Genomic DNA, 26201 nt, shown 5'->3' on the forward strand with positions numbered 1-26201 from the left:
GCCTTTTGTGTACCATAGTTCTTATCAACCTGCTCTGCACCCTTTCCAAAGCCTCCACATCCTTCCTGTAATGGGTTAGTGAGCCTGGTCTAGTCTCGTCATTGGGTATTTTTAAGGCAGAGGTAGACAGATTCTTGATTAGTGCGGGTATCAGGGGATATGGGGAGAAGGCAGGAGAATTGGGTTGAGAGAGCGAGATACATAGAAACATAGAAAATAGGTGCAGGAGTAGGCCATTCGGCCCTTCGAGCCTGCACCGCCATTCAATATGATCATGGCTGATCATCCAACTCAGTATCCTGTACCTGCCTTCTCTCCATACCCCCTGATCCCTTTAGCCATAAGGGCCACATCCAACTCCCTCTTAAATACAGCCAATGAACTGGCCTCAACTACCTTCTGCGGCAGAGAATTCCAGAGATTCACCACTCTCTGTGTGAATAAAGTTTTCCTCATTCGGTCCTAAAAGATATCCCCCTTATCCTTAAACTGTGACCCCTTGTTATGGACTTCCCCATCATCGGGAACAATCTTCCTGCATCTAGCCTGTCCAACCCCTTAAGAATTTTGTAAGTTTCTATAAGATCACCCCTCAATCTTCTAAATTCTAGCGAGTACAAACCGAGTCTATCCAGTCTTTCTTCATATGAAAGACTGCCGTGAATGAATGGCGGAGTAGACGATGGGCCGAATGGCCTAATTTTTCCCCTTTCATTTATGACCTTATGAACCCTCTGTCTTACAGTAATACGGTGTGACCCTCCACAACCAGTGGCCAATGGCACTGTGAGGCCGCGAGGAGAGGGGACGTACGGACAACAGGCCGATTATTCCTGTGATCGGGGCTACACCTTGACTGGAGAAGCAACCATTAACTGCACCGACACTGGGCACTGGAGCCACCCCGCCCCCAACTGTACAGGTGATAGAAGCATAGTGTGTAATGGCACAGAAACCGGCCCTTCGGCCCATCTCGTCCGCCCCAACCATGATGCCTGTCTACTAGACATTAGACTTTAGGGATACAGCATGGAAACAGGCCCTTCGGCCCATCGATTCTGTGCCAACCATGATGTCCATCTACTCTAATCCCACCTGCCCGCCTAATGCCCGTAGCCCTTTCTCATCCAAACACCTGTCAAAATGCCTTTTATACGGTCATTGAAGCTGCCCTTCCACCTCCCCAGGCAACGTGATCCCTATAACTGCCCCCTCCCACATGGAAATCCTGCACTCACATCTACTTGAAAGCACTGGTCACCATAAAGCAATGCCCTATTAAAATGGAACATGGCTCAAGTACAGGGTCTGCAACCCACAATGTCTGTGCCGACTGTGATGATAACTAATGCATCAGATCCATATCCCTCCATTCCCTGTACATCCATGAGCCTATCCTAGAGTCGGCACATGTGTATGGAGAGATGCCTGTAACCGTCACTGAGGAGGGACCTGAGTAAAATGAACCGAATTATGAAAGGCCTGGATAGAGTGGATGTGGAGAGGATGTTTCCACTGGTGGGAGAGTCTAGGATTAGAGGTCACAGCCTCAGAATTAAAGGGCGCTCTTTTAGATAGGGGATGAGGAGGAACTTCTTTTGTAAGAGGGTAGTTAATCTGTGGAACTCATTGTGGGGGGGGGGGGGGGGGGGGGAAGGGGTGCTGTTCAACCAATTTGCGCTACGCCTCACTCTGACAATGGATGAGGCCCAGGACAGAAAGGTCAGTGTGGGAATGGGAGGGGGAGTTAAAGTGTTTAGCAACTGGGAAATCAGGTCGGTTTAGAAAGACTGAGGAAATCTCTGAGCCTGCGCTTGGTCTCGTCAAAAAGCTGGAGTAACTCAGCGCCATCACTGGAGAAAAGGAATACATTCTGCAAGTTATTTGTGCGTTGGGCAGGCCTACATGTGAGAATGGATAAAACAGTTAAAATGGGAAAGGAGTAGCAACTAATCACATGAGTGTGGGTGAAGTGAATGGGGTGTGTGTGTTTGTGTTTTCTGCAGCTGTAGATTGTGGTGAACCACCAAGACTAGAGAACGGGATCCACACTGGGAACGACTACAGCTTTCGCCAATGGGTCCATTACCACTGCAATAACGGGTAAGCAGTAATTCACCAGCACACCATGTTACAGTACAGACTCTTCACATGGGATTGGCCCTTCATACAACATGGCAGTAGAGGCAGGGACTATCACAACATGTGAAGGACATTTGGACGGGTACATAGATAGGAGAGGGTTGGATGGATTTGGGCTAATGGGGCAAATGGGACTAGTGTAGATGGGACATGTTGGTCGGCATGGAAGGGTTGGGCTGTTTCCGTGCTGTGTGACTCAGTGAATATATTTTTATATAAACGGGACATTTCTGTGTCCACCTGTTTGTTCTTCCAGCTACGAGCTGTTTGGCCGTTCACGGATAAACTGCACGAACGAGGGATGGACCGAGCTCAACGCTTGGTGTCAAAGTGAGTGACCACTGGACATTCCTGTCACTGGAACCGGGGGAGGGGAGGTGGTGACAGATCAAAGGGGGCGAAGCTGAAGGGAAATGTAGAATGGTTCATTGTTAGCTGAGGGGAAGGTGGCAAGGAGGAATACTGCCCCTTTACCACGGGTGTGACAGGTTTGTGTCTCTGTCTTACAGTAACACGGTGTGGCTATCCACAACCAGTGGCCAATGGTGCTGTGTGGCCGAGAGGAGAGGGGACGTACGGACAACAGGCCGATTATTCCTGTGATCGGGGCTACACCTTGACTGGAGAAAGAACCATTAACTGCACCGACACTGGGCACTGGAGCCACCCCGCCCCCAACTGTACAGGTGATAGAAGCATAGTGTGTAATGGCACAGAAACCGGCCCTTCGGCCCATCTGGTGCACTCCCCCCCCCCCCCCCCTGTCCCAGTCCCGGGCTACACCCGCTTTACCAACGACGCGGGCGGTCATGGAGCGCCTGTTGCTGCTGTTGTGCGGGACGACGGTGAGACCCCCCCCTCCTCCCCGTTCCCCGCTGTCCAAGTCTGGTCAATGTTGTTTGTTCTTCTCATCATCTCCTCTCGCCGGCTGCGCCGTCATGTCCCCCCCGGGGGGTTGGGGGAAATGGGGGGTGGGGGTGGTGAGGATCTCTGGCCCACACACACGGGGAGGGTGCGGTTACAGGGCGGGTGAGATGGGACTGTAAACTCCACATGACCCCCCCAACCCTCCTGCCTGCTGAAGATAAGCGTTAAAGTGGGGAGAGGGGAGGAGGTGGGGGAAGTAGTGGGGGGTGGGTGTGGGGGACTTGTCCAAATGGCACCGCTCCCCACAGTCTGTCTTGGCACAAAGCAGCAATGTCATTCTCACAGCTACATCACAGCTTGGTTTGGGAACAGCTCTGCTCATGACTGTAAGATATTGCATCAGAATATGTAGGAAGGAACTGCAGGTGCTGGTTTAAACCGAAGATAGACACAAAATGCTGGAGTAACTCAGCGGGACAGGCAGCATCTCTGGAGAGAAGGAATGGGTGATGTTTCGGGTCGAGACCCTTCTTCAGACTGAGAGTCGGGAGAGGGAGTAAGGTGTGAAAACACAGATCAAAGGGGGCGTAGCTCGAGGAAATTGGAGAATGGTTCATTGTCAATGGTGAAAACAATGCTGTTGTGTGCAAACTCTACGTCGCTAACAGCCCCTAATCCAGGCATAGTTCTTATCATCCGCGCATTCCACTCACTAGGCCCTCACCCCCTCATCTTCACCATGGATGTCCAATCACTCTACACCTCCATCCCCCACCACGATGGCCTCAAAGCCCTCCGGTTCTTCCTCGACCAGAGGAGCAACCTATACCCAGCCACTGACACCCTCCTCCGCCTAGCGGAGTTGGTCCTCACCCTCAACAACTTTACGTTTGACTCCTCCCATTTCCTCCAAACACAAGGCATAGCTATGGGCACACGCATGGGCCCCAGCTACGCCTGCCTCTTTGTTGGGTACGTTGAACAATCCTTGTTCAATACGTACCAGGGCCCCATCCCCGACCTCTATCTCCGTTACATTGACGACTGCTTTGCGGCCACCTCCTGCACCCACACACAACTGACTGACTTCATCCACTTCACCACCAACTTCCATCCGGCACTCCAATACACCTGGACCATTTCCGACACTTCCCTACCATTCCTTGACCTCACCATCTCCATCGCAGGGGACAGACTTCTGACCGACATACACTACAAACCAACTGACTCACATGGCTATCTGGACTACACGTCTTCCCACCCTGCCCCCTGTAAAGACTCCATCCCCTACTCCCAATTCCTCCGCCTATGCCGCATCTGCTCCCAGGATGAGACGTTCCACACCAGGGCATCGGAAATGTCCTCGTTCTTCAGGGAACGGGGATTCCCCTCTGCCACCATAGATGAGGCTCGCACCAGGGTCTCATCCATACCCCGCAACACTGCTCTCTCTCCCCATCCCCGCACTAGCAACAAGGGCAGAGTCCCCCTAGTCCTCACCTTTCTCCCCACCAGCCGGTAAATACAACACATAATCCTCCGCCACTTCCGCCACCAACAACGTGACCTCACCACTCGCCACATCTTCCCATCCCCCCTATGTCTGCCTTCCGCAAAGACCGCTCCCTCCGCAACTCCCTTGTCAATTCTTCCCTTCCCTCCCGTACCACCCCCTCCCCAGGCACTTTCCGTTGCAACCGCAAGAAATGCAACACCTGTCCCTTCACCTCCCCCCTCGACTCTATTCAAGGACCCAAGCAGTTGTTCCAGGTGCGACAAAGGTTCACCTGCATCTCCTCCAACCTCATCTACTGCATCCGCTGCTCTAGATGTCAACTGATTTACATCGGGGAGATCATGCGGAGGTTGGGCGATCGTTTCGCCGAACACCTCCGCTCAGTCCGCAATAACCTACCTGAACTCCCGGTGGCTCAGCACTTCAACTCCCCCTCCCATTCCCAATCCGACCTCTCTGTCCTGGGTCTCCTCCATTGCCAGAGTGATCAACACCGGAAATTGGAGGAACAGCACCTCATATTCCGCCTGGGGAGTCTGCATCCTGGGGGCATGAACATTGAATTCTCCCAGTTTTGCTAGCCCTTGCTGTCTCCTCCCCTTCCTTAACCCTCGAGCTGTCTCCTCCCATCCCCCCGCCCTCGGGCTCCTCCTCCTGCCCTTTTCCTTCCATCTCTCTTCCCCCCCCCCCCCCCCCCCCCCCCCACCTCCTATCAGTCTGAAGAAGGGTTTCGGCCCGAAACTTTTCCTATTTCCTTCGCTCCATAGATGCTGCTGTACCCGCTGAGTTTCTCCAGCCTTTTGTGTACCATAGTTCTTATCAACCTGCTCTGCACCTTTTCCAAAGCCTCCACATCCTTCCTGTAATGGGTTAGTGAGCCTGGTCTAGTCTCGTCATTGGGTATTTTTAAGGCAGAGGTAGACAGATTCTTGATTAGTGCGGGTATCAGGGGATATGGGGAGAAGGCAGGAGAATTGGGTTGAGAGAGCGAGATACATAGAAACATAGAAAATAGGTGCAGGAGTAGGCCATTCGGCCCTTCGAGCCTGCACCGCCATTCAATATGATCATGGCTGATCATCCAACTCAGTATCCTGTACCTGCCTTCTCTCCATACCCCCTGATCCCTTTAGCCATAAGGGCCACATCTAACTCCCTCTTAAATACAGCCAATGAACTGGCCTCAACTACCTTCTGCGGCAGAGAATTCCAGAGATTCACCACTCTCTGTGTGAATAAAGTTTTCCTCATTCGGTCCTAAAAGATATCCCCCTTATCCTTAAACTGTGACCCCTTGTTATGGACTTCCCCAACATCTGGAACAGTCTTCCTGCATCTAGCCTGACCAACCCCTTAAGAATTTTGTAAGTTTCTATAAGATCACCCCTCAATCTTCTAAATTCTAGCGAGTACAAACCGAGTCTATCCAGTCTTTCTTCATATGAAAGACTGCCGTGAATGAATGGCGGAGTAGACGATGGGCCGAATGGCCTAATTTTTCCCCTTTCATTTATGACCTTATGAACCCTCTGTCTTACAGTAATACGGTGTGACCCTCCACAATCAGTGGCCAATGGCACTGTGAGGCCGCGAGGAGAGGGGACGTACGGACAACAGGCCGATTATTCCTGTGATCGGGGCTACACCTTGACTGGAGAAGCAACCATTTACTGCACCGACACTGGGCACTGGAGCCACCCCGCCCCCAACTGTACAGGTGATAGAAGCATAGCGTGTAATGGCACAGAAACCGGCCCTTCGGCCCATCTCGTCCGCCCCAACCATGATGCCTGTCTACTAGACATTAGACTTTAGGGATACAGCATGGAAACAGGCCCTTCGGCCCATCGATTCTGTGCCGACCATGATGTCCATCTACTCTAATCCCACCTGCCCGCCTAATGCCCGTAGCCCTTTCTCATCCAAGCAACTGTCAAAATGCCTTTTATACGGTCATTGAAGCTGCCCTTCCACCTCCCCAGGCAACGTGATCCCTATAACTGCCCCGTCCCACATGGAAATCCTGCACTCACATCTACTTGAAAGCACTGGTCACCATAAAGCAATGCCCTATTAAAATGGAACATGGCTCAAGTACAGAGTCTGCAACCCACAATGTCTGTGCCGACTGTGATGATAACTAATGCATCAGATCCATATCCCTCCATTCCCTGTACATCCATGAGCCTATCCTAGTCGGCACATGTGTATGGAGAGATGCCTGTAACCGTCACTGAGGAGGGACCTGAGTGAAATGAACCGAATTATGAAAGGCCTGGATAGAGTGGATGTGGAGAGGATGTTTCCACTGGTGGGAGAGTCTAGGATTAGAGGTCACAGCCACAGAATTAAAGGGCGTTCTTTTAGATAGGGGATGAGGCGGAACTTCTTTTGTAAGAGGGTAGTTAATCTGTGGAACTCATTGGGGGGGAAGAAGGGGTGCTGTTCAACCAATTTGCGCTGCGCCTCACTCTGACAAAGGATGAGGCCCAGGACAGAAAGGTCAGTGTGGGAATGGGAGGGGGAGTTAAAGTGTTTAGCAACTGGGAAATGAGGACGGTTTAGAAAGACTGAGGAAATCTCTGAGCCTGCGCTTGGTCTCGTCAAAAAGCTGGAGTAACTCAGCGCCATCACTGGAGAAAAGGAATACATTCTGCAAGTTATTTGTGCGTTGGGCAGGCCTACATGTGAGAATGGATAAAACAGTTAAAATGGGAAAGGAGTAGGAACTAATCACATGAGTGTGGGTGAAGTGAATGGGGTGTGTGTGTTTGTGTTTTCTGCAGCTGTAGATTGTGGTGAACCACCAAGACTGGAGAACGGGATCCACACTGGGAACGACTACAGCTTTGACAAATGGCTCTTTTACCGCTGCAATAACGGGTAAGCAGTAATTCACCAGCACACCATGTTACAGTACAGACTCTTCACATGGGATTGGCCCTTCATACAACATGGCAGTAGAGGCAGGGACTATCACAACATGTGAAGGACATTTGGACCGGTACATAGATAGGAGAGGGTTGGATGGATTTGGGCTAAATGGGGGCAAATGGGACTAGTGTAGATGGGACATGTTGGTCGGCATGGAAGGGTCGGGCTGTTTCCGTGCTGTGTGACTCAGTGAATATATTTTTATTTAAACGGGACATTTCTGTGTCCACCTGTTTGTTCTTCCAGCTACGAGCTGTTTGGCAGTTCACGGATACTCTGCACGAACGAGGGATGGACCAAGCTCAACACTACGTGTCAAAGTGAGTGACCACTGGACATTCCTGTCACCGGGACCGGGGGAGGGGAGGTGGTGACAGATCAAAGGGGGCGAAGCTGAAGGGAAATGTAGAATGGTTCATTGTTAGCTGAGGGGAAGGTGGCAAGGAGGAATACTGCCCCTTTACCACGGGTGTGACAGGTTTGTGTCTCTGTCTTACAGTAACACGGTGTGGCTATCCACAACCAGTGGCCAATGGCGATGTGTGGCCGCGAGGAGAGGGGACGTACGGCCAACAGGCCGAATATTCCTGTGATCGGGGCTACACCTTGACTGGAGAAAGAACCATTAACTGCACCGACACTGGGCACTGGAGCCACCCCGCCCCCAACTGTACAGGTGATAGAAGCATAGTGTGTAATGGCACAGAAACCGGCCCTTCGGCCCATCTGATGCACTCCCCCCCCCCTCCCAGTCCCAGTCCCGGGCTACACCCGCTTTACCAACGACGCGGGCGGTCATGGAGCGGCTGTTGCTGCTGTTGTGCGGGACGACGGTGAGACCCCCCCCCTCCTCCCCGTTCCCCGCTGTCCAAGTCTGGTCAATGTTGTTTGTTCTTCTCCTCATCATCTCCTCTCGCCGGCTGCGCCGTCATGTCCCCCCCGGGGGGTTGGGGGAAATGGAGGGGGGGGGGGTGGTGAAGATCTCTGGCCCACACACACGGGGAGGGTGCGGTTACAGGGCGGGTGAGATGGGACTGTAAACTCCACATGACCCCCCCAACCCTCCTGCCCGCTGAAGATAAGCGTTAAAGTGGGGAGAGGGGAGGAGGTGGGGGAAGTAGTGGGGGGTGGGGGTGGGGGACTTGTCCAAGTGGCACCGCTCCCCACAGTCTGTCTTGGCACAAAGCAGCAATGTCATTCTCACAGCTACATCACAGCTTGGTTTGGGAACAGCTCTGCTCATGACTGTAAGATTTTGCATCAGAATATGTAGGAAGGAACTGCAGGTGCTGGTTTAAACCGAAGATAGACACAAAATGCTGGAGTAACTCAGCGGGACAGGCAGCATCTCTGGAGAGAAGGAATGGGTGACGTTTCGGGTCGAGACCCTTCTTCAGACTGAGAGTCAGGGGAGAGGGAGTAAGGTGTGAAAACACAGATCAAAGGGGGCGTAGCTCGAGGAAATTGGAGAATGGTTCATTGTCAGCTGAGGGGAAGGTGACAACGAGAATTACAACAGTAAAACTAATCAGGAGGACAGTGGAACTAGTCGGAGAACAAGGATGGGGGAGGGATGGAGAGAGGGGGAAAGCAAGGGCTACTTGAAGTTAGAGAAGTCAATGTTCATACCGCTGGGGTCTAAGCTGCCCTAGCTAAATATGAGTTGCTGTTCCTCCGATTTGCGCTGGGCCTCACTCTGACAATGGAGGAGGCCCAGGACAGAAAGGTCAGTGTGGGAATGGGAGGGGGAGTTAAAGTGTTTAGCAACCGGGAGATCAGGTAGGTTTAGAAAGACTGAGGAAATCTCTGAGCCTGCGCTTGGTCTCGTCAAAAAGCTGGAGTAACTCAGCGCCATCACTGGAGAAAAGGAATAGGTGACGTTTCAAGGAATGCCAAGACCCTTCTTCAGATATTGACTAATCTTCTGGAATTACTTGAGGATGTGACAAGTAAAATGGATGAAGGGGAGCCAGTGGATGTAGTGACTTTCAGAAAGCCTTTGATAAGGCCCCGCACGGGAGACTGGTGACTAAAATTAGAGCACATGGTATTGGGGATAGGGTATTGACATGGATAGAAAATTGGTTGGCAGACAGGAAGCCGGCTCTGTGGCGCTGTGAGGCAGCAGCTCTACCCGCTGCGCCACTGAAACTAAAGATATTTAGTTGCTTAGTATTTTTGTTCAACATATACATTTGAAGGTTGACTCAAAACAAATTTGAGGGAGGAACAGCTGCTGCCAGAGAATAAATGTGATTTAAAATAAAAACATTCCTGATGGTGGAGAGGGTTCTTAAACACTTGACGAAGATTCTCTAAGTTTCGAAATTACAACCAAAAATGTCACTCTGCATTACTATACGTTACTGTGCATTTTACTCTGCATAGAAACAAGCCCTTCGGCCCCACCGAGTCTGCACCGACCATCGATCACCCTGTTCACACACTAGAAACATAGAAAATAGCTGCAGGAGGAGGCCATTCGGCCCTTCGAGCCAGCACCGCCATTCATTGTGAACATGGCTGATTGTCCCCTATCAATAACCCGTGCCTGCCTTCTCCCCATATCCCTTGACTCCACTAGCCCCTAGAGCTCTATCTAACTCTCTCTTAAATCCATCCAGTGACTTGGCCTCCACTGCCCTCTGTGGCAGGGAATTCCATAAAATCACAACTCAATGGGAGAAAAAGTTTTTTCTCACCTCAGTCTTAAATGGCCTCCCCTTTATTCTAAGACTCGCCCAACATTGGGAACATTTTTCCTGCATCTAGCTTGTCCAATCCTTTTATAATTGTATATGTTTCTATAAGATGCCCCCTCATCTTTCTAAACTCCAGTGAATACAAGCCTAGTCTTTTCAATCTTTCCTCATATGACAGTCCCGCCATCCTGTGAGGTCACAGCCTCAAAATTAAAGGACGTTCTTGTAGGAAGTGGTTGTGGAGGAAATTCTTTAGTCAGAGGGTGGTGAATCTGTGGAACTCATTGCCACAGACGGATGTGGAGGCCAAGGCAGTGGATATTTCTAAGGCGGAGATAAACAAATTGTTGATTAGAACGGGTGTTGAGGGTTATGGGAAGAAGGCAGGAAAATGGGATTAGGAGGCAGAGATCAGCCATGATTGGATGGCGGAGTAGACTCGATGGGCGGAATGGCCTGATTTTACTATAATTTGTGAATTTGTGAAAACAATGCTGATGTGTGCAAACTCTCCCTGTCGCTAACAGCCCCTAATCCAGGCACCGTTCTTATCAACCTGCTCTGCACCCTTTCCAAAGCCTCCACATCCTTCCTGTAATGGGTTAGTGAGCCTGGTCTAGTCTCGTCATTGGGTATTTTTAAGGCAGAAGTAGATTCTTGATTAGTGCGGGTATCAGGGGATATGGGGAGAAGGCAGGAGAATTGGGTTGAGAGAGCGAGATACATAGAAACATAGAAAATAGGTGCAGGAGTAGGCCATTCGGCCCTTTGAGCCTGCACCGCCATTCAATATGATCATGGCTGATCATCCAACTCAGTATCCTAACCTGCCTTCTCTACATACCCCCTGATCCCTTTAGCCACAGAGGCCACATCTAACTCCCTCTTAAATACAGCCAATGAACTGGCCTCAACTACCTTCTGCGGCAGAGAATTCCAGAGATTCACCACTCTCTGTGTGAAAAAAGTTTTCCGCATCTCGGTCCTAAAAGATTTCCCCCTTATCCTTAAACTGTGACCCCTTGTTCTGGACTTCCCCAACATCGGGAACAATCTTCCTGCATCTAGCCTGTCCAACCCCTTAAGAATTTTGTAAGTTTCTATAAGATCCCCCCTCAATCTTCTAAATTCTAGCGAGTACAAACCGAGTCTATCCAGTCTTTCTTCATATGAAAGACTGCCGTGATTGAATGGCGGAGTAGACGATGGGCCGAATGGCCTAATTCTTCTCCTATCATGTATGACCTTATGAACCCTCTGTCTTACAGTAATACGGTGTGACCCTCCACAACCAGTGGCCAATGGCACTGTGAGGCCGCGAGGAGAGGGGACGTACGGACAACAGGCCGATTATTCCTGTGATCGGGGCTACACCTTGACTGGAGAAGCAACCATTAACTGCACCGACACTGGGCACTGGAGCCACCCCGCCCCCAACTGTACAGGTGATAGAAGCATAGCGTGTAATGGCACAGAAACCGGCCCTTCGGCCCATCTGGTGCACTCCCCCCCCCCCTCCTCTCCCTGTCCCAGTCCCGGGCTACACCCGCTTTACCAACGACGCGGGCGGTCATGGAGTGGCTGTTGCTGCTGTTGTGCGGGACGACGGTGAGACCCCCCCCCCTCCTCCCCGTTCCCTGCTGTCCAAGTCTGGTCAATGTTGTTTGTTCTTCTCCTCATCATCTCCTCTCGCCGGCTGTGCCGTCATGTCCCCCCCGGGGGGTTGGGGGAAATGGGGGGTGGGGGGGTGGTGAGGATCTCTGGCCCACACACACGGGGAGGGTGCGGCTACAGGGCGGGTGAGATGGGACTGTAAACTCCACATGACCCCCCCCAACCCTCCTGCCCGCTGAAGATAAGCGTTAAAGTGGGGAGAGGGGAGGAGGTGGGGGAAGTGGTGGGGGTGGGGGACTTGTCCAAATGGCACCGCTCCCCACAGTCTGTCTTGGCACAAAGCAGCAATGTCATTCTCACAGCTACATCACAGCTTGGTTTGGGAACAGCTCTGCTCATGACTGTAAGATATTGCATCAGAATATGTAGGAAGGAACTGCAGGTGCTGGTTTAAACCGAAGATAGACACAAAATGCTGGAGTAACTCAGCGGGACAGGCAGCATCTCTGGAGAGAAGGAATGGGTGACGTTTCGGGTCGAGACCCTTCTTCACACTGAGAGTCAGGGGAGAGGGAGTAAGGTGTGAAAACACAGATCAAAGGGGGCGTAGCTCGAGGAAATTGGAGAATGGTTCATTGTCAGCTGAGGGGAAGGTGACAACGAGGAATACAACAGTAAAACTAATCAGGAGGACCGTGGAACTAGTCGGAGAACAAGGATGGGGGAGGGATGGAGAGAGAGGGAAAGCAAGGGCTACTTGAAGTTAGAGAAGTCAATGTTCATACCGCTGGGGTGTAAGCTGTCCTAGCGAAATATGAGTTGCTGTTCCTCCGATTTGCGCTGGGCCTCACTCTGACAATGGAGGAGGCCCAGGACAGAAAGGTCAGTGTGGGAATGAGAGGGGGAGTTAAAGTGTTTAGCAACCGGGAAATCAGGTAGGTTTAGAAAGACTGAGGAAATCTCTGAGCCTGCGCTTGGTCTCGTCAAAAAGCTGGAGTACCTCAGCGGCATCACTGGAGAAAAGGAATAGGTGACTTTTCAAGGAATGCCAAGACCCTTCTTCAGATATTGACTAATCTTCTGGAATTACTTCAGGATGTGACAAGTAAAATGGATGAAGGGGAGCCAGTGGATGTAGTGACTTTCAGAAAGCCTTTGATAAGGTCCCGCACGGGAGACTGGTGACTAAAATTAGAGCACATGGTATTGAGGGTACGGTGTTGACATGGATAGAAAATTGGTTGGCAGACAGGAAGCCGGCTCTGTGGTGCTGTGAGGCAGCAGCTCTACCCGCTGCGCCACTGAAACTAAAGATATTTAGTTGCTTAGTATTTTTGTTCAACATATACATTTGAAGGTTGACTCAAAACAAATTTGAGGGAGGAACAGCTGCTGCCAGGGAATAAATGCGATTTAAAATAAAAACATTCCTGATGGTGGAGAGGGTTCTTAAACACTTGACGAAGATTCTCTAAGTTTCGAAATTACAACCAAAAATGTCACTCTGCATTACTATACGTTACTGTGCATTTTACTCTGCATAGAAACAAGCCCTTCGGCCCCACCGAGTCTGCACCGACCATCGATCACCCCGTTCACACACTAGAAACATAGAAAATAGCTGCAGGAGGAGGCCATTCGGCCCTTCGAGCCAGCACCGCCATTCATTGTGAACATGGCTGATCGTCCCCTATCAATAACCCGTGCCTGCCTTCTCCCCATATCCCTTGACTCCACTAGCCCCTAGAGCTCTATCTAACACTCTCTTAAATCCATCCAGTGACTTGGCCTCCACTGCCCTCTGTGGCAGGGAATTCCATAAATTCACAACTCTCTGGGAGGAAAAAGTTGTTTCTCACCTCAGTCTTAAATGACCTCCGCTTTATTCTAAGAATAAAGGGAATTCCTCAAATTCACAACTCTCTGGGTGAAAATATTTTTTCTCACCTCAGTCTTAAATGACCTCCCTTTTATTCTAAGGCTCGCCCAACATTGGGAACATTTTTCCTGCATCTAGCTTGTCCAGTCCTTTTATAATTTTATATGTTTCTATAAGATGCCCCCTCATCTTTCTAAACTCCAGTGAATTCAAGCTTAGTCTTTTCAATGTTTCGTCATATGACAGTCCCGCCATCCCAGGGATCAATCTCGTGAACCTATGCTGCACTGCCTCAATCACAAGGATTATGATCTCAATGGGGTTAGGTTAGGTAAGGGGAGGTGCAGGGAGACGTGGGTGTCCTTGTACACCGATCACTGATGGCTTACAGGTACAGCAGACAGTGAAGAAAGCTAAAGGAATGTTGGCCTTCATAACAAGAGGATTTCAGTATAGGTGTAAAGAGGTTCTTCTGCAGTTGTATAGGGCTCTGGTAAGACCACATCTGGAGTACTGTGTACAGTTATGGTCTCCTAATTTGAGGAAGGACATCCTTGTGATTGAGGCAGTGCAGCGTAGGTTCACGAGATTGATCCCTGGGATAGCGGGACTGTCATATGAGGAAAGATTGAAAAGACTAGGATTATATTCACTGGAGTTTAGAAGGATGAGGGGGTATCTTCAAGTCAAGTCAAGTTTATTTGTCACATACACATACGAGATGTGCAATGAAATGAAAGTGGCAATGCTCGCTGACTTTTGTGCAAAAGACAAACAACCAAACAACCAAACAAATTATAAACACAATCATAACACACATATTCTTTTACTTAATAAATAATGGAAGGAAAAACGTTCAGTAGAATTAGTCCCTGGTGAGATAGGCGTTTACAGTCCGAATGGCCTCTGGGAAGAAACTCTTATAGAAACATATATAATTATAAAAGGACTGGTCAAGCTAGATGTAGGTATGTTGCAAAGCCTACCTGAAGCGTCTTTGAAAATCTGCCGTTGCGGGTGTGCGCGATTTTGGCGCCGTTTAGAGGGGGCGGGTTTAAAACGCGATTTTCTCTAGGCTGTTCAAATCGAAGATGTTCAGCCTAGTTAATTATTAACGAAAAATCGCTGGAAGACCCCGTCGCAAAAGCTATTATTAGGTTTAAAGGCCTCGTATAATAGTTATAGTAGTTTAAAAATCAATCTCTAAACCCGCGACTGCCAGCAACCGCAGGGTCTCATAAAGCAAATAGCAGAAGTTAGGTTGTATATTTTTACATTAAAAAGGGCTTCTAAAGATCCCTTTATACAAAATTTAATATTGCGAGTAGCTCAATTTGGCCCCATTATATCGCGCAGTATTTTTCTGGGCATTTGGGGCACAAATCTACCGCAATGTGAACGTTCTAAACCAGCGCGTTCCACAGGATCCCACTAGAAAGCTGATTTAAATGGGCATTTATTTACAGCAATTGAACACTGAATTCCTTCCATTTGGTCTATAAATTAATGTAAATGAGATTTTAAAATCATGTTTTATTGTGAATTATTTGTGAATATTATTTGGACATTTAGGCTATTTAAAAATGTTAATAATTTATTAAGAAATGGATAGATGTTTAGATCTAGTAAATTGAAGTCTGAAATTAGCTACAATTAGGTAACTAACTAATTATATGCTTTAATTTCAGGTCATCCAAGTAAGATTATTCTATATTTGTTTCAGAATGCTTCAATCTATGATAACTGAAAATTTCATTCAGTTCTCTTAATTTTTAAGAAAGTTATGGGCTTTTGACTGTTCACGATCACAACTTTTTTGTTATGTCCATAGAAAATCAATAGGGAACAAGATGCTCATTTCCGAGTATGAAAATGGCCATAACTTTTTAAATACTTGAGATATGAAAGTGAATTAGGTGTCAAATTAAACTTATTTTTATGCTTTATCTGATGGGATAAATTACAGACTTGATTTTTAAAATCTCAAAATTTTGTAACATTGCTACTAGATGCAGGAAAAATGTTCCCAATGTTGGGTGAGTCCAGAACCAGGGGCCACATTTAGAATAAAGGGGAGGCCATTAAGACTGTAAGAGGTGAGAAAAAACATTTTCACCCAGAGAGTTGTGAATTTGTGGAATTCCCTGCCACAGAGGGCAGTGGAGGCCAAATCACTGGATGGATCTAACAGAGAGTTAGATAGAGCTCTAGGGGCTGATGGTGTCAAGGTATATGGGGAGAAGGCAGGCACGGGTTATTGATTGGGGACGATCAGCATGATCACAATGAATAACGGTGCTGACGAATAAAATTGACTTTAACATTGACATTGACTTTAGAAGCATAGTGTGTAATTGCACAGAAACAGGCCCTTCGGCCCATCTCCTCCGCCCCAACCATGATGCCTATCTACTAGACATTAGACCTTGGAGACACAGCACGGAACAGGCCCTTTGGCCCATCGAGTCCCCCCCCCCCGGCCACAAACAGGGATGTAATGCTGAGGCGCTGGTCAGGTCACATTTGGAGCAATGTGAGCAAATGTGGGCCCCATATCTGAGGAAGGATGTGCTGGTTCTGGAGAGGGTCCAGAGGATGTTTACAAGAATGATTCCAGGATTGAGTGGGTTAGCACATGATGAGCATTTGTCGGCACTGGGCCTGTAATCGCTGAAGTTTAGAAGGTTGAGGGGGGACCTCATTGAAACTAAAGGGCCTGTCCCACTTAGGCGATTTTTATAGGCGACTACAGGCGACTAGACTGTGGCCACATGGTCAACGGGGTGTCGCCTGTACGGTCGTGAATCGTCTCCTCAGTCGCCCAAAGAGTCGTAGCGTCTTTCTGGTCGCCGCTGGATTTTGAAATGTTCAAACATTTTCGGCGACAGTTGGCTTGACCCCAATGAGCGTAGCTTGACTTCTCCTGACGTAGGTGTTGTCGTAGGTTGTCGCCAGGTGACGTAGGTTGTTGCCGGTGCTGACTTTGGTGAAGTCCATTGGTGACTACCTACATCAACCGGCGACAGGTACCGGCGACTGAATTGTCTTCAGTTGTCGCCGACAGGGACGTAGCTTGTCGCGGGTGGACGTAGGTTGTCGTAGGTGTGGTCGTAGGTGGACGTCCTAATGGGTCGCCGGTTGTCGGTAGCTTGCCGTAGCTTGATGTCCACTAGGTGGTAGGTTGTTGTAGACAGGGTCGAGTCACCGAAAAAATGGCCTAAGTGGGACAGGCCCCTTTTAGAATAATGAGAACCATAGATAGAGTGGATGTGGAGAAGATGTTTCCACTGGTGGGAGAGTCTAGGACCAGAGGTCACAGCCTCAAAATTAAAGGACGTTCTTGTAGGAAGTGGTTGTGGAGGAAATTCTTTAGGGAGAGGGTGGTGAATCTGTGGAACTCATTGCCACAGACGGATGTGGAGGCCAAGGCAGTGGATATTTCTAAGGCGGAGATAGACAAATTGTTGATTAGAACGGGTGTCGAGGGTTATGGGAAGAAGGCAGGAAAATGGGATTAGGAGGCAGAGATCAGCCATGATTGGATGGCGGAGTAGACTCGATGGGCCGAATGGCCTGATTCTACTATAATTTGTGAATTTGTGAAAACAATGCTGATGTGTGCAAACTCTCCCTGTCGCTAACAGCCCCTAATCCAGGCACCGTTCTTATCAACCTGCTCTGCACCCATTCCAAAGCCTCCACATCCTTCCTGTAATGGGTTAGTGAGCCTGGTCTAGTCTCGTCATTGGGTATTTTTAAGGCAGAGGTAGACAGATTCTTGATTAGTGCGGGTATCAGGGGATATGGGGAGAAGGCAGGAGAATGGGGTAGAAAATAGGTGCAGGAGTAGGCCATTCGGCCCTTCGAGCCTGCACCGCCATTCAATATGATCATGGCTGATCATCCAACTCAGTATCCTGTACCTGCCTTCTCTCCATACCCCCTGATCCCTTTAGCCACAAGGGCCACATCTAACTCCCAATTAAATACAGCCAATGAACTGGCCTCAACTACCTTCTGCGGCAGAGAATTCCAGAGATTCACCACTCTCTGAGTGAAAAGGTTTTCCTCATCTCGGTCCTAAAAGATTTCCCCCTTATCCTTAAACTGTGACCCCTTGTTCTGGACTTCCCCAACATCGGGAACAATCTTCCTGCATCTAGCCTGTCCAACCCCTTAAGAATTTTGTAAGTTTCTATAAGATACCCCCTCAATCTTCTAAATTCTAGCGAGTACAAACCGAGTCTATCCGGTCTTTCTTCATATGAAAGACTGCCGTGATTGAATGGTGGAGTAGACGATGGGCCGAATGGCCTAATCCTTCTATCATTTATGACCTTATGAACCCTCTGTCTTACAGTAATACGGTGTGACCCTCCACAACCAGTGGCCAATGGCACTGTGAGGCCGCGAGGAGTGGGGACGTACGGACAACAGGCCGATTATTCCTGTGATCGGGGCTACACCTTGACTGGAGAAGCAACCATTTACTGCACCGACACTGGGCACTGGAGCCACCCCGCCCCCAACTGTACAGGTGATAGAAGCATAGTGGCGGCGCTGCCCTGGCAGCAGCGGCTCACCTGCAGTCCGTTTGTTTTTGTTTTTTTAGTTTGTGTTTTGGGGGGGTGGGGGGTTGAAACGGGGCTTGCTGTCTCTCTCTGCGGGGGAATGCGACTTTTTTGTCGTATTCCCCTTCTCTGCCTCCGTCTGCGCTGAGGCCTAATGGAGCTGATGACCTCGAGGCTCCGGAGGCAGAGCCCGCCAGGACTCACCCTGGGCTCGCTCTCGTGAGGACAGCCCGGCTCGGGGCTGGAACAGGGCTTCCGTGAGGGGCTGTGACGCTCCCGGGGGGCGGCCTGGTCCGAGGAAGGAACGGTGCTCCCATCGGAGTGGCCAAGCTCGGGGAGGTGCGGCGCTCCCAGCCCAAGGGAGGAGCGGCGCCCATGTTTGGACGGACCAGCCCAAGGGAGGAGCGGCGCCCATGTCGGGGCTGCCCGGCCCGAGGGAGGAGCGGCGCCCATGTCGGGGCGGCCCGGCCCAGCCCGAGGGAGGAGCGGCGCCCATGTCGGGGCGGCCTGGCGTGAGGCTGAGACAGTAACGGCACTCACGTGAGGGCGATCCGGCTCGGGGCTGGAACGATGCTCCGGCGGCTGGGACTGTGTTCTGGCGGCGGTGACCTGAGTCCGGGGTTCGGCCGCGGGCCAGCGGCTGCGTCTGCAGGACTGGTGGACGGCAGCTTCGACCACCCCGGGGCCGCGGTGTTTGAGCCGCGGGACTGATTGCTACATCGCCCGGTGGGGTATCGCCTCAGCGCAGAGAGAGAAGAGGAGGGAAGAGACTGCAGCCCTAAGACTTTTTGCCTCCATCACAGTGAGAAGGTGCTATGTGGACTCACTGTGGTGGATGTTAATATGTGTTTATTGTTGTTTTTTTTATTGTATTGTATGTATGACTGCAGGCACGAAATTTCGTTCAGACTTCGGTCTGAATGACAATAAAGGAAACCCTGTGTAATGGCACAGAAACCGGCCCTTCGGCCCATCTCGTCCGCCCCAACCATGATGCCTGTCTACTAGACATTAGACTTTAGGGATACAGCATGGAAACAGGCCCTTCGGCCCATCGATTCTGTGCCGACCATGATGTCCATCTACTCTAATCCCACCTGCCCGCCTAATGCCCGTAGCCCTTTCTCATCCAAGCACCTGTCAAAATGCCTTTTATACGGTCATTGAAGCTGCCCTTCCACCTCCCCAGGTAACGTGATCCCTATAACTGCCCCCTCCCACATGGAAATCCTGCACTCACATCTACTTGAAAGCACTGGTCACCATAAAGCAATGCCCTATTAAAATGGAACATGGCTCAAGTACAGGGTCTGCAACCCACAATGTCTGTGCCGACTGTGATGATAACTAATGCATCAGATCCATATCCCTCCATTCCCTGTACATCCATGAGCCTATCCTAGAGTCGGCACATGTGTATGGAGAGATGCCTGTAACCGTCACTGAGGAGGGACGTGAGTGAAATGAACTGAATTATGAAAGGCCTGGATAGAGTGGATGTGGAGAGGATGTTTCCACTGGTGGGAGAGTCTAGGATTAGAGGTCACAGCCTCAGAATTAAAGGGCACTCTTTTAGATAGGGGATGAGGAGGAACTTCTTTTGTAAGAGGGTAGTTAATCTGTGGAACTCATTGGGGGGGGGGGGGGAAGAAGGGGTGCTGTTCAACCAATTTGCGCTGCGCCTCACTCTGACAATGGATGAGGCCCAGGACAGAAAGGTCAGTGTGGGAATGGGAGGGGGAGTTAAAGTGTTTAGCAACTGGGAAATCAGGTCGGTTTAGAAAGACTGAGGAAATCTCTGAGCCTGCGCTTGGTCTCGTCAAAAAGCTGGAGTAACTCAGCGCCATCACTGGAGAAAAGGAATACATTCTGCAAGTTATTTGTGCGTTGGGCAGGCCTACATGTGAGAATGGATAAAACAGTTAAAATGGGAAAGGAGTAGTAACTAATCACATGAGTGTGGGTGAAGTGAATGGGGTGTGTGTGTTTGTGTTTTCTGCAGCTGTAGATTGTGGTGAACCACCAAGACTAGAGAACGGGACCCACACTGGGAACGACTACAGCTTTGACAAATGGCTCTATTACCGCTGCAATAAAGGGTAAGCAGTAATTCACCAGCACACCATGTTACAATACAGACTCTTCACATGGGATTGGCCCTTCATACAACATGGCAGTAGAGGCAGGGACTATCACAACATGTGAAGGACATTTGGACGGGTACATAGATAGGAGAGGGTTGGATGGATTTGGGCTAAATGGGGGCAAATGGGACTAGTGTAGATGGGACATGTTGGTCGGCATGAAAGGGTCAGGCTATCTCCGTGCTGTGTGATTCAGTGAATATATTTTTAGATAAACGGGACATTTCTGTGTCCACCTGTTTGTTCTTCCAGCTACGAGCTGTTTGGCAGTTCACGGATAAACTGCACGAACGAGGGATGGACCGAGCTCAAAACTTGGTGTCAAAGTGAGTGACCACTGGACATTCCTGTCACCGGGACCGGGGGAGGGGAGGTGGTGACAGATCAAAGGGGGCGAAGCTGAAGGGAAATGTAGAATGGTTCATTGTTAGCTGAGGGGAAGGTGGCAAGGAGGAATACTGTCCCTTTACCACGGGTGTGACAGGTTTGTGTCTCTGTCTTACAGTAACACGGTGTGGCTATCCACAACCAGTGGCCAATGGCGATGTGTGGCCGCGAGGAGAGGGGACGTACGGACAACAGGTCGATTATTCCTGTGATCGGGGCTACACCTTGACTGGAGAAAGAACCATTAACTGCACCGACACTGGGCACTGGAGCCACCCCGCCCCCAACTGTACAGGTGATAGAAACATAGCGTGTAATGGCACAGAAACCGGCCCTTCGGCCCATCTGGTGCACTCCCCCCCCCCCTCCTCTCCCTGTCCCAGTCCCGGGCTACACCCGCTTTACCAACGACGCGGGCAGTCATGGAGCGGCTGTTGCTGCTGTTGTGCGGGACGACGGTGAGACCCCCCCCCTCCTCCCCGTTCCCCGCTGTCCAAGTCTGGTCAATGTTGTTTGTTCTTCTCCTCATCATCTCCTCTCGCCGGCTGCGCCGTCATGTCCCCCCCGGGGGGGGCGGGGGAAAATGGAGGGGGGGGTGGTGAGGATCTCTGGCCCACACACACGGGGAGGGTGCGGTTACAGGGCGGGTGAGATGGGACTGTAAACTCCACATGACCCCCCCAACCCTCCTGCCCGCTGAAGATAAGCGTTAAAGTGGGGAGAGGGGAGGAGGTGGGGGAAGTAGTGGGGGTGGGGGTGGGGGACTTGTCCAAATGGCACCGCTCCCCACAGTCTGTCTTGGCACAAAGCAGCAATGTCATTCTCACAGCTACATCACAGCTTGGTTTGGGAACAGCTCTGCTCATGACTGTAAGATATTGCATCAGAATATGTAGGAAGGAACTGCAGGTGCTGGTTTAAACCGAAGTTAGACACAAAATGCTGGAGTAACTCAGCGGGACAGGCAGCATCTCTGGAGAAAAGGAATGGGTGACGTTTCGGGTCGAAACCCTTCTTCAGACTGAGAGTCAGGGGAGAGGGAGTAAGGTGTGAAAACAGAGATCAAAGGGGGCGTAGCTCGAGGAAATTGGAGAATGGTTCATTGTCAGCTGAGGGGAAGGTGACAACGAGGAATATAACAGTAAAACTAATCAGGAGGACAGTGGAACTAGTCGGAGAACAAGGATGGGGGAGGGATGGAGAGAGAGTGAAAGCAAGGGCTACTTGAAGTTAGAGAAGTCAATGTTCATACCGCTGGGGTGTAAGCTGCCCTAGCGAAATATGAGTTGCTGTTCCTCCGATTTGCGCTGGGCCTCACTCTGACAATGGAGGAGGCCCAGGACAGAAAGGTCAGTGTGGGAATGAGAGGGGGAGTTAAAGTGTTTAGCAACCGGGAGATCAGATAGGTTTAGAAAGACTGAGGAAATCTCTGAGCCTGCGCTTGGTCTCGTCAAAAAGCTGGAGTAACTCAGCGCCATCACTGGAGAAAAGGAATAGGTGACGTTTCAAGGAATGCCAAGACCCTTCTTCAGATATTGACTAATCTTCTGGAATTACTTGAGGATGTGACAAGTAAAATGGATGAAGGGGAGCCAGTGGATGTAGTGACTTTCAGAAAGCCTTTGATAAGGTCCCGCACGGGAGACTGGTGACTAAAATTAGAGCACATGGTCTTGGGGGTAGGGTGTTGACATGGATAGAAAATTGGTTGGCAAACAGGAAGCCGGCTCTGTGGCGATGTGAGGCAGCAGCTCTACCCGCTGCGCCACTGAAACTAAAGATATTTAGTTGCTTAGTATTTTTGTTCAACATATACATTTGAAGGTTGACTCAAAACAAATTTGAGGGAGGAACAGCTGCTGCCAGAGAATAAATGTGATTTAAAATAAAAACATTCCTGATGATGGAGAGGGTTCTTAAACACTTGACGAAGATTCTCTAAGTTTCTAAATTACAACCAAAAATGTCACTCTGCATTACTATACGCTACTGTGCATTTTACTCTGCATAGAAACAAGCCCTTCGGCCCCACCGAGTCTGCACCGACCATCGAAAACCCTGTTCACACACTTGAAACATAGAAAATAGCTGCAGGAGGAGGCCATTCGGCCCTTCGAGCCAGCACCGCCATTCATTGTGAACATGGCTGATCGTCCCCTATCAATAACCCGTGCCTGCCTTCTCCCCATATCCTTTGACCCCACTAGCCCCTAGAGCTCTATCTAACACTCTCTTAAATCCATCCAGTGACTTGGCCTCCACTGCCCTCTGTGGCAGGGAATTCCATAAATTCACAACTCTCTGGGAGAAAAAGTTTTTTCTCACCTCAGTCTTAAATGGTCTCCCCTTTATTCTAAGACTCGCCCAACATTGGGAACATTTTTCCTGCATCTAGCTTGTCCAGTCCTTTTATAATTTTATATGTTTCTATAAGATGCACCCACATCTTTCTAAACTCCAGTGAATACAAGCCTAGTCTTTTCAATCTTTCCTCATATGACAGTCCCGCCATCCCATGGATCAATCTCGTAAAAATTATAACCAGGTGCCACATTTAGAATAAAGGGGAGGCCATTTAAGACTGAGGTGAGAAAAAACATTTTCACCCAGAGAGTTGTGAATTTGAGGAATTCCCTGCCACAGAGGGCAGTGGAGGCCAAGTCACTGGATGGATTTAAGAGAGAGTTAGATAGAGCTCTAGGGGCTAGTGGAGTCAAGGGATATGGGGAGAAGGCGGGCACGGGTTATTGATTGGGGACGATCAGCATGATCACAATGAATGGCGGTGCTGGCTCGAAGGGCCGAATGGCCTCCTCCTGCACCTATTTTCTATTTTTCTATGTGACGAATAAAATTGACTTTGACATTGACATTGACTTTAGAAGCATAGTGTGTAATTGCACAGAAACAGGCCCTTCGGCCCATCTCCTCCGCCCCAACCATAATGCCTATCTACTAGACATTAGACCTTGGAGACACAGCACGTAACAGGCCCTTCGGCCCATCGAGTCCCCCCCCCCCGGCCACAAACAGGGATGTAATGCTGAGGCGCTGGTCAGGTCACATTTGGAGCAATGTGAGCAAATGTGGGCCCCATATCTGAGGAAGGATGTGCTGGTTCTGGAGAGGGTCCAGAGGAGGTTTACAAGAATGATTCCAGGATTGAGTGGGTTAGCACATGATGAGCATTTGTCGGCACTGGGCCTGTAATCGCTGAAGTTTAGAAGGTTGAGGGGGGACCTCATTGAAACTAAAGGGCCTGTCCCACTTAGGCGATTTTTATAGGCGACTACAGGCGACTAGACTGTGGCCACATGGTCAACGGGGTGTCGCCTGTACGGTCGTGAATCGTCTCCTCAGTCGCCCAAAGAGTCGTAGCGTCTTTCTGGTCGCCGCTGGATTTTGAAATGTTCAAACATTTTCGGCGACAGTTGGCTTGACCCCAATAAGCGTAGCTTGACTTCTCCTGACGTAGGTGTTGTCGTAGGTTGTCGCCAGGTGACGTAGGTTGTTGCCGGTGCTGACTTTGGTGAAGTCCATTGGTGACTACCTACATCAACCGGCGACCGGTACCGGCGACTGAATTGTCTTCAGTTGTCGCCGACAGGGACGTAGCTTGTCGCGGGTGGACGTAGGTTGTCGTAGGTGTGGTCGTAGGTGGACGTCCTAATGGGTCGCCGGTTGTCGGTAGCTTGCCGTAGCTTGATGTCCACTAGGTGGTAGGTTGTTGTAGACAGGGTCGAGTCGCCAAAAAAATGGCCTAAGTGGGACAGGCCCCTTTTAGAATAATGAGAACCATAGATAGAGTGGATGTGGAGAAGATGTTTCCACTGGTGGGAGAGTCTAGGACCAGAGGTCACAGCCTCAACATTAAAGGACGTTCTTGTAGGAAGCGGTTGTGGAGGAATTTCTTTATTCAGAGGGTGGTGAATCTGTGGAACTCATTGCCACAGACGAATGTGGAGGCCAAGGCAGTGGATATTTCTAAGGCGGAGATAGACAAATTGTTGATTAGAACGGGTGTTGAGGGTTATGGGAAGAAGGCAGGAAAATGGGATTAGGAGGCAGAGATCAGCCATGATTGGATGGCGGAGTAGACTCGATGGGCCGAATGGCCTGATTCTACTATAATTTGTGAATTTGTGAAAACAATGCTGATGTGTGCAAACTCTCCCTGTCGCTAACAGCCCCTAATCCAGGCACCGTTCTTATCAACCTACTCTGCACCCTTTCCAAAGCCTCCACATCCTTCCTGTAATGGGTTAGTGAGCCTGGTCTAGTCTCGTCATTGGGTATTTTTAAGGCAGAGGTAGACAGATTCTTGATTAGTGCGCGTATCAGGGGATATGGGGAGAAGGCAGGAGAATTGGGTTGAGAGAGCGGGATACATAGAAACATAGAAAATAGGTTCAGGAGTAGGCCATTCGGCCATTCGTAGCCTGCACCGCCATTCAATATGATCATGGCTGATCATCCAACTCAGTATCCTGTACCTGCCTTCTCTCCATACCCCCTGATCCCTTTAGCTATAAGGGCCACATCTAACTCCCTCTTAAATACAGCCAATGAACTGGCCTCAACTAACTTCTGCGGCAGAGAATTCCAGAGATTCACCATTCTCTGTGCGAAAAAAGTTTTCCTCATCTCGGTCCTAAAAGATTTCCCCCTTATCCTTAAACTGTGACCCCTTGTTCTGGACTTCCCCAACATCGGGAACAATCTTCCTGCATCTAGCCTGTCCAACCCCTTAAGAATTTTGTAAGTTTCTATAAGATCCCCCCTCAATCTTCTAAATTCTAGCGAGTACAAACCGAGTCTATCCAGTCTTTCTTCATATGAAAGACTGCCGTGATTGAATGGCGGAGTAGACGATGGGCCGAATGGCCTAATTCTTCTCCTATCATTCATGACCTTATGAACCCTCTGTCTTACAGTAATACGGTGTGACCCTCCACAACCAGTGGCCAATGGCACTGTGAGGCCGCGAGGAGAGGGGACGTACGGACAACAGGCCGATTATTCCTGTGATCGGGGCTACACCTTGACTGGAGAAGCAACCATTACCTGCACCGACACTGGGCACTGGAGCCACCCCGCCCCCAACTGTACAGGTGATAGAAGCATAGTGTGTAATGGCACAGAAACCGGCCCTTCGGCCCATCTCGTCTGCCCCAACCATGATGCCTGTCTACTAGACATTAGACTTTAGGGATACAGCATGGAAACAGGCCCTTCGGCCCATTGATTCTGTGCCGACCATGATGTCCATCTACTCTAATCCCATGTGCCTGCCTAATGCCCGTAGCCCTTTCTCATCCAAGCACCTGTCAAAATGCCTTTTATACGGTCATTGAAGCTGCCCTTCCACCTCCCCAGGCAACGTGATCCCTATAACTGCCCCCTCCCACATGGAAATCCTGCACTCACATCTACTTGAAAGCACTG

At 50.0% G+C, this 26201-nt stretch overlaps 1 protein-coding gene across 1 annotated transcript in view; it reads left to right on the forward strand.

Moving 5' to 3' along the window:
* The window catches only part of cr1 (complement C3b/C4b receptor 1 (Knops blood group)), a 791565-nt gene that overhangs the window by 759364 nt on the left and 6000 nt on the right, over positions 1 to 26201 (forward strand). Inside the window, exons 30-37 of the mRNA XM_033042238.1 lie at positions 746 to 922; positions 2007 to 2103; positions 7706 to 7779; positions 7959 to 8135; positions 11430 to 11606; positions 18015 to 18191; positions 20875 to 21051; positions 25691 to 25867. Of these exons, the coding sequence (XP_032898129.1) occupies positions 746 to 922; positions 2007 to 2103; positions 7706 to 7779; positions 7959 to 8135; positions 11430 to 11606; positions 18015 to 18191; positions 20875 to 21051; positions 25691 to 25867 (1233 nt within the window). The remainder of the gene's footprint in view (positions 1 to 745; positions 923 to 2006; positions 2104 to 7705; positions 7780 to 7958; positions 8136 to 11429; positions 11607 to 18014; positions 18192 to 20874; positions 21052 to 25690; positions 25868 to 26201) is intronic.

This window comes from Amblyraja radiata, chromosome 24 (assembly GCF_010909765.2).
Source record: "Amblyraja radiata isolate CabotCenter1 chromosome 24, sAmbRad1.1.pri, whole genome shotgun sequence".
NCBI classification, from domain to species: domain Eukaryota; kingdom Metazoa; phylum Chordata; class Chondrichthyes; order Rajiformes; family Rajidae; genus Amblyraja; species Amblyraja radiata.